The sequence below is a fragment of the Telmatherina bonti genome (assembly GCF_933228915.1).
Source record: "Telmatherina bonti genome assembly, chromosome: 19".
Classification (NCBI taxonomy): domain Eukaryota; kingdom Metazoa; phylum Chordata; class Actinopteri; order Atheriniformes; family Telmatherinidae; genus Telmatherina; species Telmatherina bonti.
This window is the reverse complement of record NC_136617.1, coordinates 25362631-25387003: the sequence shown is the minus strand read 5'-3', so window position 1 is coordinate 25387003 and position 24373 is coordinate 25362631. Positions and strand designations below refer to the sequence as shown.

The 24373-nt window shown below is 41.0% G+C and overlaps 1 protein-coding gene across 1 annotated transcript in view; it reads right to left on the bottom strand.

Moving 5' to 3' along the window:
• The window catches only part of adgrb2 (adhesion G protein-coupled receptor B2), a gene marked incomplete at both ends in the record, with an annotated part of 173106 nt that overhangs the window by 46658 nt on the left and 102075 nt on the right, over positions 1 to 24373 (bottom strand). Inside the window, one exon of the mRNA XM_079258835.1 lies at positions 8937 to 9063. Coding sequence (XP_079114961.1) covers positions 8937 to 9063 — 127 coding nt within the window. The remainder of the gene's footprint in view (positions 1 to 8936; positions 9064 to 24373) is intronic.

Genomic DNA, 24373 nt, shown 5'->3' with positions numbered 1-24373 from the left:
GTAAAGAATAAAAATGACTGTTTATTCTCTTTTTGTAAACATCTTGAGGTTAGGGTGTAGCGCAGGCTTGCGTACAATGATAAAGGAAGTAGACCGAACAGCTAAATGAAGAAACCCAAGTCCTCATGTGTAGCACACCTCCTTTCCCAAGATGTCCTTTCAAAAGGAAGAGGATCTGGCAAATGAAGATGGATGTAAATCACACATCCCACTGTGTCCCAAATGGGTTTGATGTTTGTCTCTATTTTATCTCCTCAATCATGCAATTTACCTCAATTTACCTCCTGCAGTGACTCTAGTCTTTTCTTTCATCCCAAAGATTTATCACGGTATGCAAAACAAAAAAAAAAAAAAAAAAAAACATGAAAAAGAAAAAAAAATAATTCTGAATGAGCCTTTATTGCGATCAGAGCATATGTTCGCACACACAAAGGCACGTCAAAGAAAATGTGATAACTAACTGAGAGTGAGTGTTTAAGCTGCAGGAATGGGTGCCTGTGTCTTTACAATCTGGGTGCAGAGGACTGAAGCGAGAGAGAGGAGTTCTTTATTCTCCCAGAAAGGAATCAAGAATGCAACGTGGAAAGAATGAGTATGAGAGAAACTCAGCCAGAGATGCGGCGGGAAGAGTTGAGGACGAGAAAGTGTAAAGAAAAAAGGGAGCAGAGGAGGGGAGGGAAGGAAGAAATTGAGAGAAAAGTCAAAGCTTCCCTTTTAGTGGTTTTCCCTGGCCCATCAAAGGAAGCCAATTTCTCCAGGGAAACTGGGATCGGTCGGAATACCAATACGGCACACACACACACACACACAAACACACAAGAGGTGGAGAGTAGAGGTGAAAGATAATCAAAACCGCCTCATAAGATGGCAGAGACACAAGAGAAAGAGGGCATATGATCAGCATGTGCTTAAGGAAATATGGGAGGTATCAGAGGAGGAGGGAAGACAACAGAGAATGATTGTTTTTGATATTATGTAGAGGGAAAGGTCAAAGGATATATTAGCTATTTTTTTTCCTCTTCTCTTTTTTTTTTTTTTTTTTTAGTTTTGACAGATCCAACGAAGAGGATGCATGGGGAATTACAAACATAACATATTTACACACTAACGGAACATCTTCTCCCTTCATCTGGTTTATGCTGTAATAAAAAAAATTTAAAAAAAGTTCACCCACTTTTTATGTGTTCAATATAAATCCAAAAATTTCTTTCTTAAGGTGTCAATTTGTTGAATAGTGTGTCATGTGTGTGTGTGATGACATTAAGCAACTTATTGAATATGGTGGAATGATACAAAAAAGGGGAAATGAAGAGAGTAAACATCCATACAGACGCGTCAGACATGAGGCTACGTTGCGTCACATAAATGACCTGCCCTACAAAAGACAAAGCGGTATCATGTTGTAGCTGGCAGAGACGTGCGACTGTGTTTTGTGTGTGTTAGCAGGGTGAAAAGCAGACAGAGTACAGATTGGAAAGAATGTGCTGAGGCTCTGCTGTACATGGCCAGGTTCCCCTGGGCAGCTGGGCTACCATGTGATGGAGAAGATAGCTATTTTCAGCACAGGAAGTTCAACCTACTTATCTCTTCTCACTGACACCCCCCCCCCTCCCTCCACCTCTTACCTATCCTTCTGCCACCCCCTCCTTCCCTTCCTCGTCTCCAACTCTCCCCCCCGCCTCCTTAATTTCTTACTCAAATATCACTCCATCACCTTTTCCTTTGTAAGAAAAAATGTGACAATTTAAAATGCTGAAATTACACATTAGATGGATTAATGGATTCGCCATGGGGGACCATTACAGAACTTCCATTAGGTGTATATGCCTTTATTCATCACCACTTTGCTAATGTAGTACAATATGTCTTTCATCTTGTGCAAAGGGTGACAATGTGATGTCTCTTGTAAATCTTAATCTTTTAAAAGATGTTCTCATCTCAAGAAACAAGCCGAGTTTCGCTACGTGATGATAAATTCCTTGTTTCTCTTTGTTCCAGGACATGTTCAGGTCAGTACCTCAGAGATGGTTTTGTACCGCTATCTATCTTTAATTATTTCTTCAGATTAGCATTTCCTAGATAACAATTAAATGATAAAAAACCCACTTTCATTACAGAAAAAATAATATATACATTTAAAACGCAGCTATCCATTAAATTAGCAAGCTTACACAAGCTAATTAGCATAAATCACGCTCACATACAAAAAATTCTGCCTGTTCTACATTAATACATGAATGTGGATAAACTGTAAACTATGATACAATAAGGTTTTTTGTTTATTTTTGGTTTTCTTGAAAACTAAACGACTAAATTATCTTATTGTGTCTTTTGAGTTCGTAAAAATACAAATCACGTTACTTTGCGCTTCCTTCCACCTCTCTTGCTAGCATTTTAGCATTTTACAGCACACACATCACCATTTAGAATTGGTCTTGGTCTTAAGGTAAAAGCAGAAGGTATTTTTTGCTATGTGGTTTCTAGACTGTGAAAATACTTGGGCCTTGAAAAATGCTATAGAGCTAATAAAGTTAAGTCATTTTTATATTTTTTTTACACAACTAGTGTAAATACAAACACACACAGATGTTTAGCTGTCAAGAAAAAAAATGCACGTTAAAAAGCTTTACATGAATAAATTCAGCAGACACCGAAGGGGAGGCTACCTTGAAAAGTGATGACTTCTGTGGCCTTAAACCTAACCATAAACCTCCCTGAGTTGTGACAACCTGCAGGCCTGTCACTTTACTGTTAAGTGAAGCCATTATATCACCAACTGGTCTTACTCCTTTGACATAGTTCTTTTAACATTTTATCCAGGGCTTATAGCGCTTGCTGACTGAAAATGAATAACAGAAGTAAGAATACCAATGTCGTTATGCAAACCATTGCTCATCTCTGACATAGTTCTCCAAAATTTGTTCACAACTGGTCAAATTTGACAGAAAAACAAGATAAAACACAAACATGCAATGCATTATGATTTCTTGCTTCTCAGACTATGTCATAAAGAGTGAACACCTTCAAAACCACACTTTCCACTCAGCTACAAGTATCTCATCAAATGATCATGTCCTTGCCATACAGCCATTATGTATCTTTAAGCAGAGACATGCTGCAAAATCATTTCACCTTTTTACTTATAATCTCTACTGTCACTTGGACGACCTTTAATTAATGTAGCAAAGTATTTAAAGTTTCCAATGCAATTTCATGCAGTCTTTAATACATCGGAAAAACTCTCATCCTTTAATTACAGTTGACAAGTGCATGGTATTTGCATACTGTAACCTTGGAGTTCTGCTTCATATGGGGCAGACTGCTTTCCCCTCTCAACACTGTCTCCAATTATAATGATGTAAAATATAAACTGCCATCTTGCCATGCCTTAGTCATCCCTATCCATAGTCAAATCAAGAGCCATGGCCATAAATAGTCTAAATAATAGACTGAGCTCTCAAATGTTTCTATCCTGATTAGGTATCTTTCAGCACTAATGATGGTGAACAAAACAGATTTTATTCTTCCCGAACAGAGTCGATCATTTTGTGAAAATGACGAGGCCAAAAAGCAGTTAGTGTGGCAGGTATGAGCAGCTGTGAGAAATCCTTTACAGGACAAAGACATCACTTCTGAAACTGTGCTGTGAGAAAAGTACTTTGATGCAGTAATTGGCTTATAAATAAATTACATAGAAACAGGGAACATAAAAACAGGCAAGGCTTCCCTTGTCTCAGTGCCGGCTGTTATCTCCCTCCTCCTCGTCGATGGGTTTGTTTGTGTGCTCATCTACATTGACAGAATTGAGGTCTCAGGTGCTGTTTGAACAACTGACCTTTTCACTAACATTTCTGGTTACCTGCTTGGGCGAGCGGCAAGCCGTAAATCCCACTGCAGTTATGAAAACAAGCCTGAAAGAGGCATTTGAAGCTGTAATTAATTTCCATGTCAACACGAGTTGGACAGCAGCTCACAAATGCCTGAAGCAAAGTCAGTTTCTTGACTTGAGGCACTAAATGTTAAACTGACTTTTCAAAAGCTGGTACTTCCTTTAAACTTCAAATCCCATGATCTCTACAAGCAATGTGGAAGCAGTACATGTCCGTAGGGTTTATATTCCCAGAGAAGTGATTTTTATAAATAAGTTGCTTGGTCTATTGTACAGTTTCATAACCTCACCAAATCAACTCCTCATTCTTCCACTCCCTCATCTGCTTTTTTCGGAAGTACAAACCTCTGTAGTTTGTCTGGCAGAGGCAGTCTATCTATAGAAACTAAAACACATACAGCAGAATACATACAAATACACATGCGGAAATCTCAGAGGCTATAGAAAGTAAACAGGATTAACTGGCTATCCTTCACTCCACTGTAAACGGCCTGTAATGGCACCACTACTTCTAAATCCCTCCATCTCTTTATGGCCTCCCTACCCCTTCCTTTTTCTATTAAACATGGAGGTTAATCCTCAGTCCGCCTTGACCTCCAGTGCCATGGCCTGGGATAAGCTGTCAGAACTGGGCTGCCGATACCCAGATCTCTTCCAGCAGTTTTACAGCTTGGGAACTGCAAAGAAGTGAGTCTGTTCAGAGCTTCTACGTCATGCTCGTATTGTCATTAATCCTGACTTCCAAGCCTTTATGGATATCTTTATTCATGTCTTGATCGCTGCCTGTGTTAGCGTGTCTGGTTGTGCCTTATCTATTTTTCCTTTTCAATTAGCCCCTACCTCCACTTTTACAAAATTCAATCTCTGCTGGAGTAAAAAGGTACCTCTGGGGCACCCTAAGGCAGGAAAGTGCACTCAGCACCAGCTTTCACACCTACCGACTAAGAGCCATTGACACAAAAACAGTGACCCATACCTTCTGGTCCTCTGCACTGGGTCTAATGGTCATACTGTAGGCCGAATGACGACTCGCTAATGACTACTACGCTTTTCATTGATGTCACAAATGCCACAGAAGTCAATGTGCTTTCCCTCATAACCCACTTTCACTCATTACCTCTGGCCTACTTGCTGTGTGGAAAGGGAAAAGTCAATACTGTTCAGCTGGAAGAGGGCTAACAGGAAGCAGAAACATCGGCTGGAGTGACCTGCTCAGCGTAAAGGTCATAGCCATCATGTTTTGTCATATTATGGGAATTAATGTTCTCTAATAGGTTCCAGATCCCTGTGAAGTAATTCAAACTATGAGGACCAAATAATGAATAACAGCAGTTGCTCACCTTAAGGCCGTCACCTTATTTTGACCCTCTTAACACTCTATAAAAAGGACGGAAATTCAGGGGACAAAGCTGAAGGGAATAATAACTTCTATGTTACAGTGTACAATAAATAACTCTAGCTTGCAAAGCAGCTGATTATGTGGTTTTATAACAGGATCCATTTCCTCAATGCTGATTCAGCTCTGGTGAATGGTCTGATTGTGTCTGACCTTTCTGAATTTCTTTAAGGATACAGGAGCAATGACTCAGAAATTGCCTTGCATATGTGGATGCCAAATCCACACAATACCTCAGGAAGACTAAAAAAACACCTTTCTATTCTTTATTTTAGAGTTGTCAGAGTTGTTATGGAGGGGAAGCAGAAATGTCTGGATCTCCCTGTCTGCAGCATCTCCCTCCAGTCCTTCTTGGGGGAATTCCAGCTGCTTCAAGGCCACTGGGACATCTAATCCCTCCCAGGAGTCCCAAATTGGCCCTCAATCGGCTGCCAGTGCCCAGGGAAACTCAGCAGGAGGGAACACCTGCCTGCACAGTATAAGCTGGTTACTTTCAATAGGAAGAAACAGCAGTAAGATTGAACTTTAACTTCCTTTTTTCAAAACTTTTCACTTTATTGTGGAGAGTAAGCTTAACAAGCCTTCAGAGAAAACTGGTTGCACCATGTACGTGAAAAACCTTTTTTCCTTTGGTTATTAAACAAAGGAAAGGATGATAGGAGACGATACAGAATGAACCCTTCATAATACACCACTCTCATTTTACTTCTTCCATACAACGAAATCATTCATGAAAATACTGCACCAACCCTCGGCCTTGTACAGTGGTCAAGTCCCACAAGCAAGAACACTCCCTGACTTGCTTTATATTTTTCTGCTTTAGGTGAGGAGAGCATAGCAGCTTTGTTTGAAAGAAATATTCTGAAAACAGTAACCCGACCAAGTATGTCTGCTGAGCAGCGGAATTAAAGGAAGAAAGCAGAAAGAAATGCTTGTAATCGTTCCATTTCAATAATTAGTTTATATATTTTATACGTCCTTTTATAATTATTGTCTTTAACATAATCTTTCAGATGATAATTTCATATATCGTTCAATTTGAAACTGATGGCAATTAGCGCTTTTCATAGCTAAATAAAAATTGCTCAATAGCACCTCCTCCTGGCCAGGCAGAGAAGCTGCACAACTCACCCTTCTGCTGTATGGTCAAGGCCGTAGGCACAGTCCTTCTCTGCCTTTTTGTCTCATATCATCACAATAATGTGTTTGCACATGCGCAGTCCATACCCCCATATAAAATCATATACAAAAAAAAGACAGATCACTACATTGCCTTTTTATGTTACTGCCACTGGGCTACATACATTCGCAGAAAATGAGTGAATTGGCCCTTTGCTCTCAAAATTGGTTAACGTACTCACCGGAGGGATGAGTCTGCCAGAGGTTTAAACAATTTTTAATGTCTTTCTTTTGAGGAAAATCATCCCCATACACTACTGGTTGCCATGACAAAAAGTTAAATATCTTGGTGACTGCTATTGATTAATTTATGCTAGCTATGCAAGTTATATTGGTTTCTTATGATATTGATTAAGCGGGCACTTACCTATACATTTAAACGCTCCTGGCTACCCAACCCTAGAGCGCAAGGCTAGTACCTGCTGCTGAGATGACAATTAGTTGTTGAAAATAAGTTTAAGTTTCTTTTGGTTAGGTTAAGGGGTTAAGATATATTGTTTAAAACTATATGTCCTCGAGAATCACCACACCACTTTGTTTGATGTTGATTTTTAGGTGAATTAAACCACTCAGCTCTCAGCAAATGTTCAAGACTGTAAAAACCTACAGGATACAGTGGACAACATAAAGCTTTTTGGACCTGCAGATCAGTTTAGTACTTTGGATATACAGTAGTGGTGATACTTAAATTATTTTGCCAGCTATTATAGTACCTTCCACTAAATGAGCCTCAGTCTATACCTGCAGAAGTAGACAGAATTTTATAGTTACAAACCAATCAAAGACTAAGAACCAAAACAAAATTTCAACTCTCATGGGAAATATATGAGCCAAAAAATGCTGTGTTGTGTTTCCAAGCTAATTGCTAACTGTCCCTGTCTTCTGTTTGGTCACATCCAGGTAAAGTATGATGCAGTTAAAAAGGATTTAAAGCTTTCATAAGGAAAACAGCAGCCGGCTGCAACTGATAACAGTAAAGTTGTCTTCAGTCTAGTAAACTGTAAGGTGATAGATTAATATACGTAAATACCACCCCATTGGACAGCTCTAGTGAAAGCTATTGAGAAGTAATGTTTCTTTTTTTTTTTTTTTTCTTCTTTTACATTGAAAAGGTCACACGGGGGATTGATGTCCACATAAATGCACAGCTCTTTATCGCTGTGGTTGGCAATGCATAACGTCTGAGTGGAGACAACATCCACTTTTCCCCTCTTTCTGTCTCTCTTTTTTTTTAGCTCAAACCAGAATCCCAGCTCGGTCGGTTAAATTTTTCCTTCCCCCAAATCCCCCCTTCAATGCAATCACTTTACATTCCTGCAAGTAACCCTCCAGTGCTTACTGGGCAACTACTTTGCTGGCTTGTTTTTTTTTTTTTTTTTTTTTTTTTTTTTTTTAACACTAAGCATTAAGAAAGAGAAAAGAAAAGCTGATATGCCTAATCTCATTCCTTTATGCATGCACCATTTTTTTTTAAATGTAGGCATTGTCCTTTTTGGGCAAGTTAGGTGCAAGTAACCATGGAGAAAAATGTACAGCCAAAGCAAAATGGAGCCTTTTTCGTTTCATAAGGTGAGCGGACAATTTGAAAGTGTTAATAAGGTGGAAAGGAGAGGAGAAATAGTGGCAAAAGTTGGCTGCTAAGAAGAAAATACAGCTAAGGGAAAACTACAAAGTGCAACAAAGAAGGTATGAATAACAAACTGGGTGTGTACTGATAAAAGATGTGCAATGACTGGGAACATGTTGGGGCATGTTACTCAGTTAGTGAACTGCTGTATCTGAATTAAAGACGGTTGCTCTGAGAAGAGTTAATGTTTATTTGGATGACTACTACCATCATAAAGTAAGATCAGAACAGGCATCCCCTGTTAATGCTAAAAAGCCTTCTTTAATCATGTCAAACACTCTGCAACCCACATTAACTATTTATAGAAGCGCAGGTTATGTGCTGCAGGCAAAAATCACACCCAGACACAATAAAAATCTCTTGACGCCTTTTCCGTGACGCCTCTTCCTCCTTCACATCACATGGGAATAACTCGGCGAACAACCTGACCTTTATCGAGTTTACGCTTTAAAAACTTCTAGAAAGCAGTGAATGACAGTGTCAGCATATAATTAGACAACTAAAGGCAGTGTGATCAAAATAGCATCATGTACACGACAATAAAAAGCTTCAAAATTGATGGCACCATTGAGGCTGCACCTATTTTCTTGCAAGATATCAAGCATGACATGTCACATTCACACTCAGCCAATCATATCAGCATCACCCATCCATATCTTTCTCTTGAAAATAACAAGAAACAATAGAAGAAGTGGTTGCATTCTGACAGGAAAGCCATCTAAATTCTTGTTACAAAGATGTGGCAGCTCAGTGACTAGCCCTTGGTAGTAGTTCCCTTGTTAGTAACACCCCCACCCCACCCCCAAGTCTGTAGCCTGCCATCAGTCTATGCACTGGTGACTTACCGGGTCTTTAGCTTGCTGCGCTAACACTGCGTACGTGGAAATCCTGCTGCACAGGCATTTGGTGTGGACAGTGTTTGACGCGAGTGTTTGGCAGCCTTCTGTGCCCCAGTTTTCTGCGCCAGCTTCCCTGGAGGTGGGGAGAAAAGGGATATAAGGGGTGGCACACAGGATATAAACAGAGTGAAATGATGACATGATTACAGTAAATGCCAAGAGAAGTCCTTAAAGATGGACGACGTTTAAGACCTTCCTCGTGATTAAGTTCAACAAGTTCACTCATTCACTTTTACTCTGCCAGTGTTAAATCCTAATCACACCTTATTTCTCAGTATTTAATACTCTAAACACTTTGCTTTTCGTTTCAGACATTTGTTTAATTGAACTCATCTGCCTTTCATAGAAGAATACGACAAGTGTTTCGAGGACTTGAGGAAAAAAAGCTCACTGTCGACAAAAACCAACGAGGCTTCAATTTTTGTGGCGCTAAATGGTTTTTTAACATTCAAAGTTAACAAGAAAAGAAACAGCACACAGAAAACATTTCAATGGATCCTTCTAAATTTTACTGCACTACACCTCTTCACTGCATTTGCCCTCAGCCGCCTTTCTTTCGCTTCTCTTGAAAGGCTCCCCATAGAATTCTGAATGTGGAGGTCGATCAATAAGATTCTAACCAAACTAATTACTGTAGCAGTTCCCACTGAACACTGACCTTAAGTTTAACCCTGGATATACTCTTATTTTGGTCAGCAGGGACAGGTGGAGGATTAGCAAGAGACATAAAAGCCATAGAGATGTTCTGATGGGGTCAAGAGAGACTCTATCATGACTGATGGAAAAAAAAAGAGGAGCTCTTAGAATTATTTTCAGAATGCAATGGCAATTCCTACTTTTTCTTTTTTTTTCATATTTTCTGTTAATTTGAAGCTGTTGTAGATGTTATGACAGCTGTTTGATCACTAATCTTTTATGATTTGGCCCCCAAGAAAGCAGCTCTGATAAAGCGAATTAGCTAAGGTTCCGAGATTTAAGTCATAATAAACTGTTTGATTGTTGTTTGTTTAGTTATGGATGTTTACGTGAAGGATTTTATAGATAAAACAGACTTTTCAAAGAGTCTTGTTTCAAAAGATTCTTTAAATGTGTTTTATATCATGCAGATTTAGCATATATGTCCCAGGGCAAAATGAATCATCAACATGAGAATGTTATGACAGATAATGGCCGAAAGGTGTGAAATACATAAGCAACATCACATTAAATCAAACGCTTTAAATGTGACCCTCCAATTCCCCCACCTATGGAAAATAATGTCAGATGTGAACATGACACATGAGTTCAAGATGTGACCATGAGATTTGAGGGTTTTCTTTTAGCTGTGTAGTTGAAGCTCATTAGAGGCTACAGAGAATCCATGTAGCTGATGTTACAATGACAGCTGTGTTCAGTTTATGGGTGTTTATGAAAGAGATGTGATGTATCTTGGGGAGGTGGAAAAGTGCACAAGTGCTGATGAAAAATCTTTTGATGTATTGTAACAAAAAAAAAAAAAAGAAAAAAAAATCAACTCTGTGTGACTTAAAAAACTTTTTTTTTACTTCTATACATCTTCATCATGCGCAGTTTGTCCCAATAAAGAATCCTGTTTATTTTACATCCTGAAATTAACTAAATGTCACTGTTACACAAAATGTAACACAAAACGTATTTTGAGTTATTTTCTTTTTTTTTTAATTAACAAGGAAATTGTGTTTATTTTGTTGCATCTTGATTCAACATTTAGAAAACAAAACTGATGACTTGAAACTATTTTTCACACTGTGCTGCATACTTACTTCTTTTACTGGCAAAAGCAAATGGAGACAAGAAGCCTCAGATACTGATGAAAAGATAATTCAATAGAGTTTTGTCTGTACAAAGCAAGAATTTCAGCAAATGAGGTTCTACGTGGGATTTGAAATCTTCATCTTACTTGATGCTGTATTTTGAGCATCATTTAAATCTCACAGAAGATTTTTGTTTCTTTTTTGCACAGCTTTACAAAATGAAAATGATGACTTGGTTTTTGTTTCTCATTCCATCTTTGTGAACATTTTGGAATTTAAGTGAAAAAAAAAACAAAAAACACAAATTTAATCTGATGTTGAGGTAGGCTACTTGTGTTCCAAAATGAGTCCAGTCAAAACAATAAACCCCAAACAAGTGAAGTTAACTTTGTGTCACACTCTACTTGTCATATCCAGTTGCTTGTTAAGCAGGCCCATGCACTGGGCCCAGAGTTTCCTGTAACATTACAGTTGTGGAATTCACCATGGCAACTTGAACATTTTTTGGCTAAAACCTTTACAGACAAATGCATGTAAATGTAATTTTAAACAATAATGTAACAATGGGCCTCATTCACTGATATCTTCTGACAAATCTTAGTGAACTTGTTCTTTAAGTGGAACTATTATGTGCATTTCAAGCTAATTTATTTTTATTTCTGAGCCCAGAAGGGCTGGGATTGATCGAGTTATTGTCACAAATTGCTTTATTTACTTCAGGCGACCCTCTCCGTAGGCTGTCAGATCAGCTTGTAGGCAAAACGGGTGGATTGAGACTCTTCCGCATTAAGCCCCGCCTCCTGCCAGATATAAGTTGCCACTGATAGGTCAGCTGCCACTGCATTACATGAGAAGCGCGCACCGCAACTGCTTTGTCATTGTAACATATCTCATAAACAGAAGGATTAGGCTAATATGAACGCAATAAAAAAAACAAAATACAATGTCAGCACATAGCATACAGCCCTACATGTTGGAACCTGAATCAGACCCTGAAAACGAAGTGGAAAACAGCAACCCACAGCAACGAATGCAGCAGGATGTCTCTCTTTGGTAAACTCACCAGCCATCATTCGAAATAACTTTATCCGACATTTTCCACCCACCTGACGTATTTGTACATGCCCTGGTTAACTAGTAGAAGGTAACCAATCACCGAACCTTACCCCCCGGGATGTCACAAGGATTTCGAAGTAGAAAAAAACTCTCTAAAATGACGGGTTTTTTGTCGCCATGGAAACTGAACAGAGAGAGCGCTAGAACTCAAACTCAAACTCAAACATGTGTTTAGGTGATAAAAAACAGAGCTGTTCATATGTCTGATGAGGATTCAACACTGTAACACTGTAGAAAGCTCAGAAAACTTGAAATACCATAATAGCACCCCTTTAAGTTTTTTTTTTGTTTGGTTGTTTTTTTTTTTTTCTTAACAAAACTTCTTCATCAAACTCATTAACATCTGCTTTGTATCATTTTAACATTAAATCACAGTACTGTATCTTATGCATCCTCCAGGTAAGGCTGATAGGTGTTATTAACCAGTTGGCCAGGGTGTAATTAACTAATTAGAATAAAAAGAACACAAATAAAAAAGACCACATTCAGCTGGACGAAGTCACTTAGTCAAGTCACTCCACACATTTCCATATCTTGTTGAGGGAAACAACCCAGCATTTGTGCAGTCTTTTGCACAGATAGTGTTCAGAAGACGAGTAACACTATTAAATCTGTCTTGATGGTGATTTACACTCAAATGAATGAATTGAATGGATGAAACATATTTTAATTTTCCCTTGAGGAAAATTCTCACACCTGGACAGGATCCATCCAAATGTTCGTAAAAATGCTTTGCACTTTAGCTAAAGTTATTTAAAATACTAACAAATCCCTTTACAATGGTTTCACTGTTGTATTTTACTGACCAAAATTGCAGAAAACAACACATATGCTAATTGTGTTCAAACGTGTTGGCATTGAGATGTTGGTAAGAGTAATCCTGTTTGTAAGACTTCCAGGATATGAAAAATTTGGCGAATGCGCCAATTTTTGTAAATATCTGTAAGCATTTAAGAAGAATTTCGTTTGTAAGTAGAGTTGGTAAAAAAAGGCTCAATTTTTCAAATTTCCAGATTTTACTTTTATCCACTGCAGAAGAAAATTATTTGAATATTAAACTGAAGTTCAAAATGTAGAAATAATTTTGAAAATAAATGACAAAACAGCAGGTTCAAGGCTTCCCCAGACTACACTACCTTCCTGTCACTGTTTACCACTGGTGCAAGTAATGCCTTAAATAACCACCACAAAGCGATGACTGTCAGTAAGCAGTTGTAGAGCAGCTCCATGTCCACTGAAAAGCAACTCAAAGGCCTCCTGATTAAGCAGCGTGTAGGAGTGGGAATGTGTTGAACTAAACTGCATGGTACATTTAGCTTTGCTCCGTCAGAAAACTTTGGGGGCTGGAATCCACGTAAAACCAACTTCCCCATGGCAGCTGGACTTCCCAAAAGCATCTCACACCAAGGTGCAACTCTGCTGAGAAGCAGTCAAATTCAATTCATCCATCCATCCATCTTCTGCCGCTTATCCGGAGTCGGGTCGCGGGGGCAGCAGCCTAAGCAGAGAAGCCCAGACTTCCCTCTCCCCAGCCACATTTGCCAACTCTGCGGGGGGGATCCCGAGGCGTTCCCAGGCCAGCCGAGAGATATAATCCCTCCAGCGTGTCCTGGGTCTTCCCCTGGGTCTCCTCCCAGAGGGACGTGCCTGGAACACCTCACCAGGGAGGCGTCCAGGAGGCATCCTGACCAGATGCCCGAGCCACCTCAACTGGTTCCTCTCGATGCGGAGGAGCAGCGGCTCTACTCTGAGCTCCTCCTGGATGACCGAGCTCCTCACCCTATCTCTAAGGGTGAGTCCGGCCACCCTGCGGAGGAAACCCATTTCAGCCACCTGTATACGAGATCTCGTTCTTTCGGTCACGACCCACAGCTCATGACCATAGGTGAGGGTAGGAACGTAGATCGACTAGTAAATCGAGAGCTTCGCCTTCTGGCTCAGCTCCTTCTTCACCACGACAGACCGGCGCAGAGCCCGCATTACTGCAGACGCCGCACCGATCCGTCTGTCGATCTCGCGCTCCATCTTTCCCTCACTCGTGAACAAGACCCCGAGATATTTAAACTCCTCCACTTGAGGCAGGACCTCACTCCCGACCCGGAGAGGGCAATCCACCCTATTCCGGCTTAGGACCATGGTCTCAGATTTGGAGGTGCTGATTCTCATCCCAGCCGCTTCACACTCGGCCGCGAATCGCTCAAGCGAGAGCTGGAGATCACGACCAGATGAAGCCAACAGGACCACGTCATCCGCAAAAAGCAGAGACCAAATCCTGAGGCCACCAAGTCGGATCCCCTCAACACCTCGGCTGCGCCTAGAAATTCTGTCCATATAAGTTATGAACAGAATCGGCGATGAAGGGCAGCCTTGGCGGAGTCCAACCCTCACCGGAAACGAATCCGACTTACTACCGTCAATGCGGACCAAGACACCTGTCGTACAGGGACCGGACAGCCCTTACAAGGGGGTCCGGTACCCCATACTCCCGGAGTACCCCCCCACAGGAGCCCCCGGGGGACACGGTCGAATGCCTTCTCCAGGTCCACAAAACACATGTAGACTGGTTGGGCAAACTCCCATGCCCCCTCCAGGACCCCAAAGAGGGTATAGAGCTGGTCCACTGTTCCGCGACCAGGACGAAAACCACACTGCTCCTCCTCAATCCGGGGTTCAACTATCCGGCGGACCCTCCTCTCCAGGACCCCTGAATAGACCTTACCAGGGAGGCTGAGGAGTGTGATTCCCCTGTAATTGGAACACACCCTCCGGTCCCCCTTCTTAAAAAGGGGGACCACCACCCCAGTCTGCCAATCCAGTGGTACTGCCCCTGATGTCCACGCAATGCTGCAGAGGCGTGTCAGCCAGGACAGCCCCACAGCATCCAGAGCCTTAAGGAACTCCGGGCGGATCTCATCCACCCCCGGGGCCTTGCCACCAAGGAGTTTTTTGACCACCTCAGCGACTTCAGCCCCAGAGATAGGAGAGTGCACCCCTGAGTCCGCCAGCTCTGCTTCCTCATCGGAAGACGTGTTGGTAGGATTGAGGAGGTCTTTGAAGTATTCCTTCCACCGACCCACTACGTCCCGAGTTGAGGTCAGCAGCTCCCCATCTCCACTGTACACAGTATTGATGGAGCACTGCTTCCCCCTCCTGAGCCGTCGGATGGTGGACCAGAATCTCCTCGAAGCCGTCCAGAAGTCTTTCTCCATGGCCTCGCCGAACTCCTCCCATGCCCGAGTTTTTGCCTCGGCAACAGCCGAAGCCGCATGCCGCTTAGCCCGCCGGTACCCATCAGCTGCCTCCAGAGTCCCACAGGCCAAGAAGGCCCGTTAGGACTCCTTCTTCAGCTTGACGGCATCCCTCACTGTTGGTGTCCACCAACGAGTCCTGGGATTACCGCCACGACAGGCACCAACGACCTTACAGGCACAGCTCCGGCCAGCCGCCTCAGCAATAGAGGCACGGAACACAGCCCATTCGGACTCAATGTCCCCCGCCTCACTCGGGACATGGTTGAAGCTCTGCTGAAGGTGGGAGTTGAAGCTCACTCTGACGGGGGACTCAGCCAGGCATTCCCAGCAGACCCTCACAACACGTTTGGGCCTGCCAGGTCTGACCGGCCTCCTCCCCCACCACCTGAGCCAACTCACCACCAGGTGGTGATCAGTTGACAGCCCCCCTCTTCACCCGAGTGTCCAAGGCATGTGGCCGCAGGTCCGACGATACGACTACAAAATCGATCATCGAACTGCGGCCCAGGGAATCCTGATGCCAGGTGTACATATGGACACTCTTATGTTGGAACATGGTGTTCGTTATGGACAATCCATGACGAGCACAGAAGTCCAATAACAAAACACCATTTGGGTTCAGAGGAGGGGGACCATGCCTCCCAATCACTCCCCTCCAGGTCTCACTGTCATTGCCCACGTGAGCATTGAAGTCCCCCAGCAGAACAATGGAGTCCCCAGAAGGAGCACCCTCCAGCACTCCCTCCAAGGACTCCAGAAAGGGTGGGTACTCTGAACTGCTGTTCGGTGCATAAGCACAGACAACAGTCAGGACCCATCCCCCCACCCGGAGGCGGAGGGAAACTACCCTTTCATCCACCGGGGTAAACCCCAACGTGCAGGCACCAAGCTGGGGGCTGATGAGAATGCCCACACCTGCTCGGCGCCTCCCACCATGAGCAACTCCAGAGTGGAAGAAAGTCCAGCCCCTTTCGAGGGTAATGGTTCCAGAGCCCAAGCCATGCGTCGAGGTGAGTCCAACTATATCTAGCCGGAACCGCTCAACCTCACGCACAAGCTCAGGCTCCTTCCCCACCAGAGAGGTGACGTTCCACGTCCCTAGAGCCAGCTTCTGCAGCTGGGGATCGGACCGCCAGGGTCCCTGCCCCTTGCTGCCGCCCAGCTCACACTGCACCCGACCCCTACGGCTCCTCCCGCAGATGGTGAGCCCACGGGAGGTAAAAAAAATTCAATTCAATTCAGCTTTATTTGTAAAGCGCCACTTCACAACAATGTTGCCACAGAGCACTTTACATACTCATCATTTCAAGCCAATTCATACATAGCCTATAATAGAAACCAACTGATTGCATCGAATCATGACTCCAATCCAATCCCCCATCCTGAGCATGCACGAGGCGGCAGTGGGAAGCAAAAAACTCCCTTTTAACAGGAAGACAACCTCCGGCAGAACCCGGCCCAGTGAAGGCAGCCATCTGCCTCGAGTCAAGGAAATACATTTAAAAAAATCACAAGCCAAAGTAAATGCTCCTTAGATCATGCTCAATCATAAATCTGTGCGATGCATCAAAACAAGAAGGGTCCAGAACAAAACAAACAAGCAAAACAAAATCAAGGGCAGCAGCAACGAAGAGCGCCTTATCAGTTCATTCACCATCGGAAATCACAACCGACAGTGAAAACAATACACTATTGGGGAAACTTTGTAGTTTGAGCTGTTGTCAGTCAAATAAAGCAAATAAACAGTAGAGAGGACACCGTCGCTTGCAAATAACATGTTCAGAGTGCAAGACATGCCCCCAGACTAAATATACCTGTGTTATGACAGACTGCTCCGACAACATCAGTGTGACTTTGAATGACAAGAATGCATCAACGTTAATCCTCAAAAGTAGATCTGAACATGAAGGAGCATGCACACACACACACACACATACAGGATACAAGCACACACTCTGACACATAATTTATAATGTCAGTAATGAGATGTGAGCCCTGATGATCGTCATCTGCAGGGTGACACTTCAAAGACTGAAAATGGGAAAATGAGTCACAGCGGTGAAGCTCAGAGACAGTTTGACAGGTAGCAACATGGTGCAGGGTTTTGTGTGTGTGTGTGTGTGTGTGTGTTCAGAGAAGTGTGCGCATGTGCACATGGTGTTGTTACACCCACAAGTGAGGGATTTTCTCTGACCATTCAGAGGCCAGCAACGCTTTCATGCAAGTGTTTAGAAAAAGCTAAACTCTCTCAGAACATTAACTCATCTTTTTTATGCTGCTTAATCCAACTCAGGGTTGGGCCTTTCCCAGTAAGTAGCTGGTGAGAGGCAGGGTACAACCTGGACAATTCGTCAGTTCATTGCAGGACCTCTCTCAGAACATCGATGGCAAAAGAAACAAACAAAAAACGGACTCAAACCAAGTAGTTAACATAGAAATGTCAAACATGTATCTGTAAATGACTTACACACACACTGTTCCATGCTGCCATATGGACAGCAAATAATAACAATAATGACTCTATATGTCATTCCAAAGACACACGGGATGATGTTCTCACTGATTTATGTACATTCTAGCAAGAGCAGCAGCGGCGAAAGCAGGCATGCCATCCATTAAGTGACACCAACAGTCCTCACTTAGTGCAACAAAAACAAAAAAATGTATATAAAGTATTCAACGTCAATCTGGCAGCAAAGAGGAAGTGAGATAATGAGGAAAAACTGTCTGCCAGCTCACGGCAGGGGGTCTCCTTTAATAACACGAGCACAAATATGTGGCCTCTTTGTTTCATCTGCTGAATTTCAAGCTTAATTGACTGCTGATCCTCATCTGTTTCAGCAGGAAACCATTGCAAACTTTTCATGCCCTTCAGCAAAGAGCCAACTTTGAATGTAGCCGGTTTTAATTGTCATCCATGTTAGTCCTGCGACTTATGAAGTGTCACAAGCAGGGTTTAAGATTAAAAAGATACTGCTTTTGTTTTAAGCATTGTTGTGGCATTTGAAAAAAAAAAAAAAAAAAAATGCTGCTGGCAGTTTCCTTGAAAGAAAACAGGTACAAACAGGACAAACAGCTCTGTCTATTAATACAGTTGTTTTAGACGCTTTGGATATGAAATATATTACTAAACATACAACACTATACAAACTGTAAGACCTTTTTTTCCCTTTTAAGTCTGTTCTGACTGTAATAGCTGTTTATCAAGCTAAAACTGAGTGAAATGTTTGCTTATAATATAAGTATAGAAGCTCATGAGTATTGGGAAGAACAAAGATTTCCATTAAAAGGATGAGCAACAACATTACAACTCATCCTAGTAATACAAACATGTCTGCAAATATCAATTATGCTGTTAGTTGTGAAAAAATGTGTGCAGAAGTACGGGGATTATTCATCAGCGTGTGTAACTTGGCAACCGTGAGTGTTTGTGACACTTTGTGTCAGTCCATCTAGTAGATTTGGTAATATTTCACAGTTGACATGTTGGTGGAATTAGTAAATTGAAATGCTTTCCAATTTGCTCACTAATTGTTTGAATGTGGCTTTGGCTTTTAGGTGGGGGGGAGAAGAAAAACACATCATGAACAACTATGTAAATTGACTTTTTTTGTCAAATGAGAATAAATTGAGAGAATCTTTTGACTGAAAGGGCGTCGTTGTGAAAGCCAGTTGGCCCCTTTTAAGACACTGTAAAAACAAAAGTAAAGGATGCACATGCTTTGAATTCCTAAAGCTGAATTAATTGTTTCTTAGCTTTTTGTAATGCATGAAAGCAAAGTCATTCATAAAGCCTTCCTCCATCTGCCTTGTACACATCAAAATTAGTTATGAATTTAGTCCTTCTCTTAACCAAGGTACCCTTTAAAAGTCTATGTGTAAATTGCATGCAGTCTTTGAAAAAAGATAGCAGTAGATGGTTCAAATAGCTGAAAAAAGCAAATAGGTCTCTCTAAAACATGCTAAGTTTTAAAACTTATGCACTAAAAGGTCTGATGGAGACAAACAGACACGTTGCTTTGCTTGCAGTGAAAGCGAAGGGGGGCATTGAGTGAAGCAAAGAGATGAAGTAATGCCAGGTACCTCATAGTGCAACAAGTTAAATAACTCTTCTTCTCCTGCTGATTCTACTAGACAGCTTCTTGTGAAAAGCCAAAGACTGCATACATTTATGGTTGTTCCATTGTTGATTTGCAGTGAGTGAGCCTTCAGCCAATCAGGAAGCCTGAATTTATTCTTTCTTCTTGGTCATTGGTCAGAAGACACTACCCAGTGAGCAGTTCTTGTAACCCTCTGAAGACAGCTTGGACCACTGAGTAAAGTACAGGGTGAAATTAAACTAAACCTAACCAAGGTGCTCTTTTTCCAAATCAAACTCAGTCCCCTCAACCAGTGGTTGTTAAACTGGGGATCTCAAAGTAGTTTCAGTAAAAAACGTTGGGCCTAAATTTATCAGAAAAAAAATGATTTTTATGAGGGCTGTCAAAATTAAATCAATAATCAGTGATCAGTCTGTGATTTTATCAAATCAATTTTTGACACATGAACACATAAACAACAAAGTACACATGTAATATTAAAATTCTGAATTTGGAATTATTTCTGCCAGAGAAGGGAATTTTAAGTATGTATGTGCCTTGAACCACCAAATTCACCAAAAACCACTTTGTCTTCCTGATTTATAATGATCCTTCCAGTTTTCTAGCCTTACATTTAGAGAATAGCTGCAGGATGACACAGTTGATACGTGTTAGCTTTGGAGTCATAACTAGAAAAGGATGGGAACCACTAGCTCAGACTATCATGGTGGGAACCATCGCCATTGCAGGACATTATCTTGAAATTGTTGTAATTAGGTACAAGACACATAACATTTAAAATTAATTTCACTCATCTTAAAGCAAATATGTCCAAAAATGTCACTTGCTGTCACAAAAACATAGCTTTTGATCTTTAAAACAGGTAAAAGATCAAGTTGTTGAAAAGTTTGAAATGTTTCTTCCCTTGATCATCATGAGAAATCTCAGATCATTTTGAAAAGAAAAAAAAAAAAAAAAAAAAAAGAATAAACAAGGTTAGAGCACTGGCAGGACAGAACAAGAGAACAGCGAATGGGTCCTTATAGTTTTATGATCCCTCTCATCTTGCAACAGCCTTAACTTTGCTGCAGCCTTGATAATTAGCTGGTAAATAGTCTTCATCCATGTTTTCTACTTAGTCAACCATCCTTCATCTGCCTTCAGGTATGTTTATATGGAAATTGCTCATTCCAAATAGAATAAAGAGGTATCTGATAAATATGGTTTCCCATTTGAAATTTGATGTTGAAGTTGATGTTGAAAATTTTAACTTTTCCTGTGGATTTTGGAAACAGACCAGACTTTGTTGAGTAAATCAAGTAACATTTGATCTAAAGATCTGCTAACTTGACAGTCAAACATGTTAAAAAAATAAATAAATAAAACATCAATTTCAGTAAATGCTTATGGTTGTTTTTAGCCAACATTTACATATAAAATAATGGAAGCAATGGAATGTACTGAGTGCATGAAAAAATAGTCTGAAACAATAAAACTAAAAGGTGGACAAACGTCTTGTAATGGACATTTTCCCAGCATCCCTAGTGTTCTTCTGTCATGGTTATATAACATAAATCATTTTTATGCTTCATTAAACTGACATTTTCGTATAACATCACTCTGTTTATACTTATGAAAATGTTCTGCATTAAATGTACTCATTTAGAATATGCAATATTATCTAATATGACCGATTCACAAACAGGTTAAGTCACAAATATACAGTACTGGTCTATCTTATTATGATGTTGATAAACTGCTCTCCGAGTGTTTAATGTTCTCTCTCCTAAAATATATTTAAAACATTTCCATGTGTCATCAGTGGCCAGAGAAGCAAATAGAGATACTACAAAGGAGGAAAAGAACTGTGACAGGAAAGACGATTTAGACGGCAATAAGAGAGGAGATGAAAAAAAAATCATTGGAGGATGACAAAAGAATTTCATGCATAGATAGAAATCAGCATGTAAATTACAGAAAGTTTTGTTCTCATTACAAAAAGAATACTTTAAAGTCAAAATGCTTGAAAATCTTTAGACGACAGCAGGAGCAAGTTTAATTCTCAGCACACGATATTGGGAAGTTAGTGTGCAAATTGCCATAGATACTGTGTGACTCAATGTTTCCAGGCTTTTTTTTTTTTTTGCTTTTTTTGTAGAGTCAATGTGTGAAAAAGGAGGAGAGTTAGCTATTCACAGTGGAAACATGAGAGCTAATGAGTCAGAGGCAGAAAGACAAGTGGAAAGGAGAAAGTCGGTTGTAAAGGATTTTCAGGATTATGGAGGTAAATGGCCTCAAGAGGAGACAGATCCAGAGAAAAAAATCGGTTTAAAACTCTTCAGCATAATGCAGGTGTCACCACGTGCATTACAACCTATCTGTACGGAAACATGTTGTTTTGCAGCCTGATTGTTAGCTTCATATCATTATTTGTTGTTTAATATGATGCAAAAATTCATATTTTTCCCCAATAATCTTTTTTTCTAAATGTATTGCCAAATGATAGATTGTAAACCTTTTTTTTTTTTTTCTTCACACTGGGAGTTGTACTGGTTCGTATTAATTTAACGACAGATCATTTTCACTGGAAATCATTTGAATTCCTGTCATAAATTGATAAGTGAAGATGTGTGGCTGTAATTGATGTGACTGAAACTGTGAGGCATGAATGGCACCACAGTAAACACTCCGCAGGGTGCATCTAGAGTCACCAGTCTCCAGCATGCACGAGTCTCCTAAAAAGTCAACAATTTTGTAACTTTTGCCACATCAAAACTGCCTTTCTAAACAGTTGTGGCCAACTCCACTTGTAGAAGGTGAGGAATCATCGTAACAATCTGCGTGGAGAGGTAGGCCATTCGTGTGGTTGCAACTTATATGTATGCGATCACATCTTCTTTTGTTCTTAGTGAGCCGAGTCTGCCGACTGCCTTTGTCACAGGAGATCTAATGCTGACCCAGTTCCATTTACAGTAGCTGCTTCACTTCCAGGGTCCTGATCTCATGCTTGCTGGTTCACCATACATGGCCAACAAGCCGAAATACATTGAAAAAGACCATGAAGACCACTCTGTGCTGAGATGTCCAGTTTTGCTCAGTGGGTTGTTGTCTGTCCACATTTTACAACAGCAGTGAAACCTTGCCTGCTCTGGATGCTCTGAGTATACAACCCTGACAAAGGCTGTATTGTGTGTGTTTGTGTGTGTGTGTTAATCCAATCACGGCATTTCCCCTTTTTTTTTTTCCAAGAACACAATGCTTAAAATGTTTATAAACAAGAAATGAACGCTAATTAGTTTTAGTCTAAATGTACTTTAGAATGTAATAACTTCAGCTGTGTTAAAATGAATAAATGATTCAGCTGCTTGCCATCTCGAAACACATGCAGCGGTTTAAACTCTGATTAAGACTGAAGCCACCAAACACCAAAGAAAGTGCAAGAAAAGATGTCTCCAGGCTGAGGGAAAATGTTCTGACAGAAATCAAGTCTAAGATTACCAGCAAGCAGAAGTCTACATTCACCAGACGCATTAAATTCAGACTTTTTTTTTTTTACTCTCAATAGAGCAAGAAAGCACTGAAGCAAATCTTCACACGACACAAATCATTTGTACTTACTCAACCTTTCGTAACACCCATTATACAGGACTGCACAGCCTGCATTTTATACAACATCTGCCACAGAGTAGCTCCATGTTTGTGTTCTTGTGCTTGTGCGTTTGTGCCTGCATGCATTAATATATTTGACCCAGATATGAACTCGGCGTTTGCTCTCCTCCACTGTCCAATGCAGAGGCGGGTCTTACAACCAGAACATGATGTGAAATTACTTAAAGGATGTTTCGAGGCTGACGTGCAAGACTGTACAATCCAGATCGGAATATTATCTCTACTTGAACATGAAATATGTATTGATGTGAGTCTTATGTATGCTGAAGTGATTCCAAAAAAAAAGAAAAAAATAAGACTCAAATATCTATTCTGATGCATCTGTGTGTGGATGAATGTCGATAAACAAAAAAAAAAAAACAAGCTGTTTCAGTCAGCGGTTCTTTGCACTTCCGTTGCTCTTACACCAAGCTGACTCCTGTTTTAGTTAAGTGAAAATTCAACAGGTCTACATAAGAGCGTAATGTCCTTGTTTAATCCTCCTTGTCTTCTCGTGGCTTATGTCACGTGAGAACGTTACACAAAAACCTGCCTTTACACTCCTTCCTTGGATTTGTGTGCGGAGAATGCTTTGTCAGTGACCTCTACTCCCCAAATCTGCTGCTCTCTGGCATGGCCCTGGGCTAATTTATAAGCTTCTTTCCAGGGATTAACTTTCCTCCTGGTGTGCAAGCTCGTGAGCGAACAGAAAATACAGAGATACCAAACTTGACTGCAGCCAATAATAGTCTGCCATTGTGGCAAGTGAAAAGGACATCCCACAGAGATACTAAGAAAGTGACTTTTGTAGAAGCAGGTTATAAATCCAAACTAACAAAATAAGGATGAAATCATGCCTTTAAGTCAATTTATTTTATTACCAGAAAGGTTTTCCACTGATGCATCTCATAAAAAATGTTGAGGATTTATCTAAAACATTGGATGCGTTCCTCCACACATCATGCAAGATGCTCAAAGAGGATACCAACAGGATCAACGCTAACCAGCACAGAACCCTCTCAGCCTACATAAATCAGCACGGGAGTAAAGAGGATAAACTGCGAATCAGCAAGACAAACATAAGGCAAATACTTCACTTGACAGGAGGCTCCTTTTAAGACTTGTAAATGTGTCTGCGGTGCATAAGTGTCACAACGTGACAAAGAATAGATTTCAAGAGGTATAGATGTTACTTACTAAGTAGCTTTCAAGCTCAACAAGTCCTGGAGTGACGATGCAACGTATTCCAACTGTCAGCAGAGATCCATTCTTCCTTTTTCCTACCTCTGAACTTCAAATGCTAATCGGCAAAAATGCCTGACATCATTATCTAAAACTGCCAGTTCGGATCTGAGGGTTACCCCTGTCTGGACGGTGAGACAGAGCACTCCATTTCACCTCCTCCGGTCACATGGTGAGAAAATCAATCATTTTGCTTCAAGTGCACAAAATAGCTAAGAATCCTAAAAAAAAAAAAATGGAACTACCAACTTGCTTTACATTATGACTTCAATCTC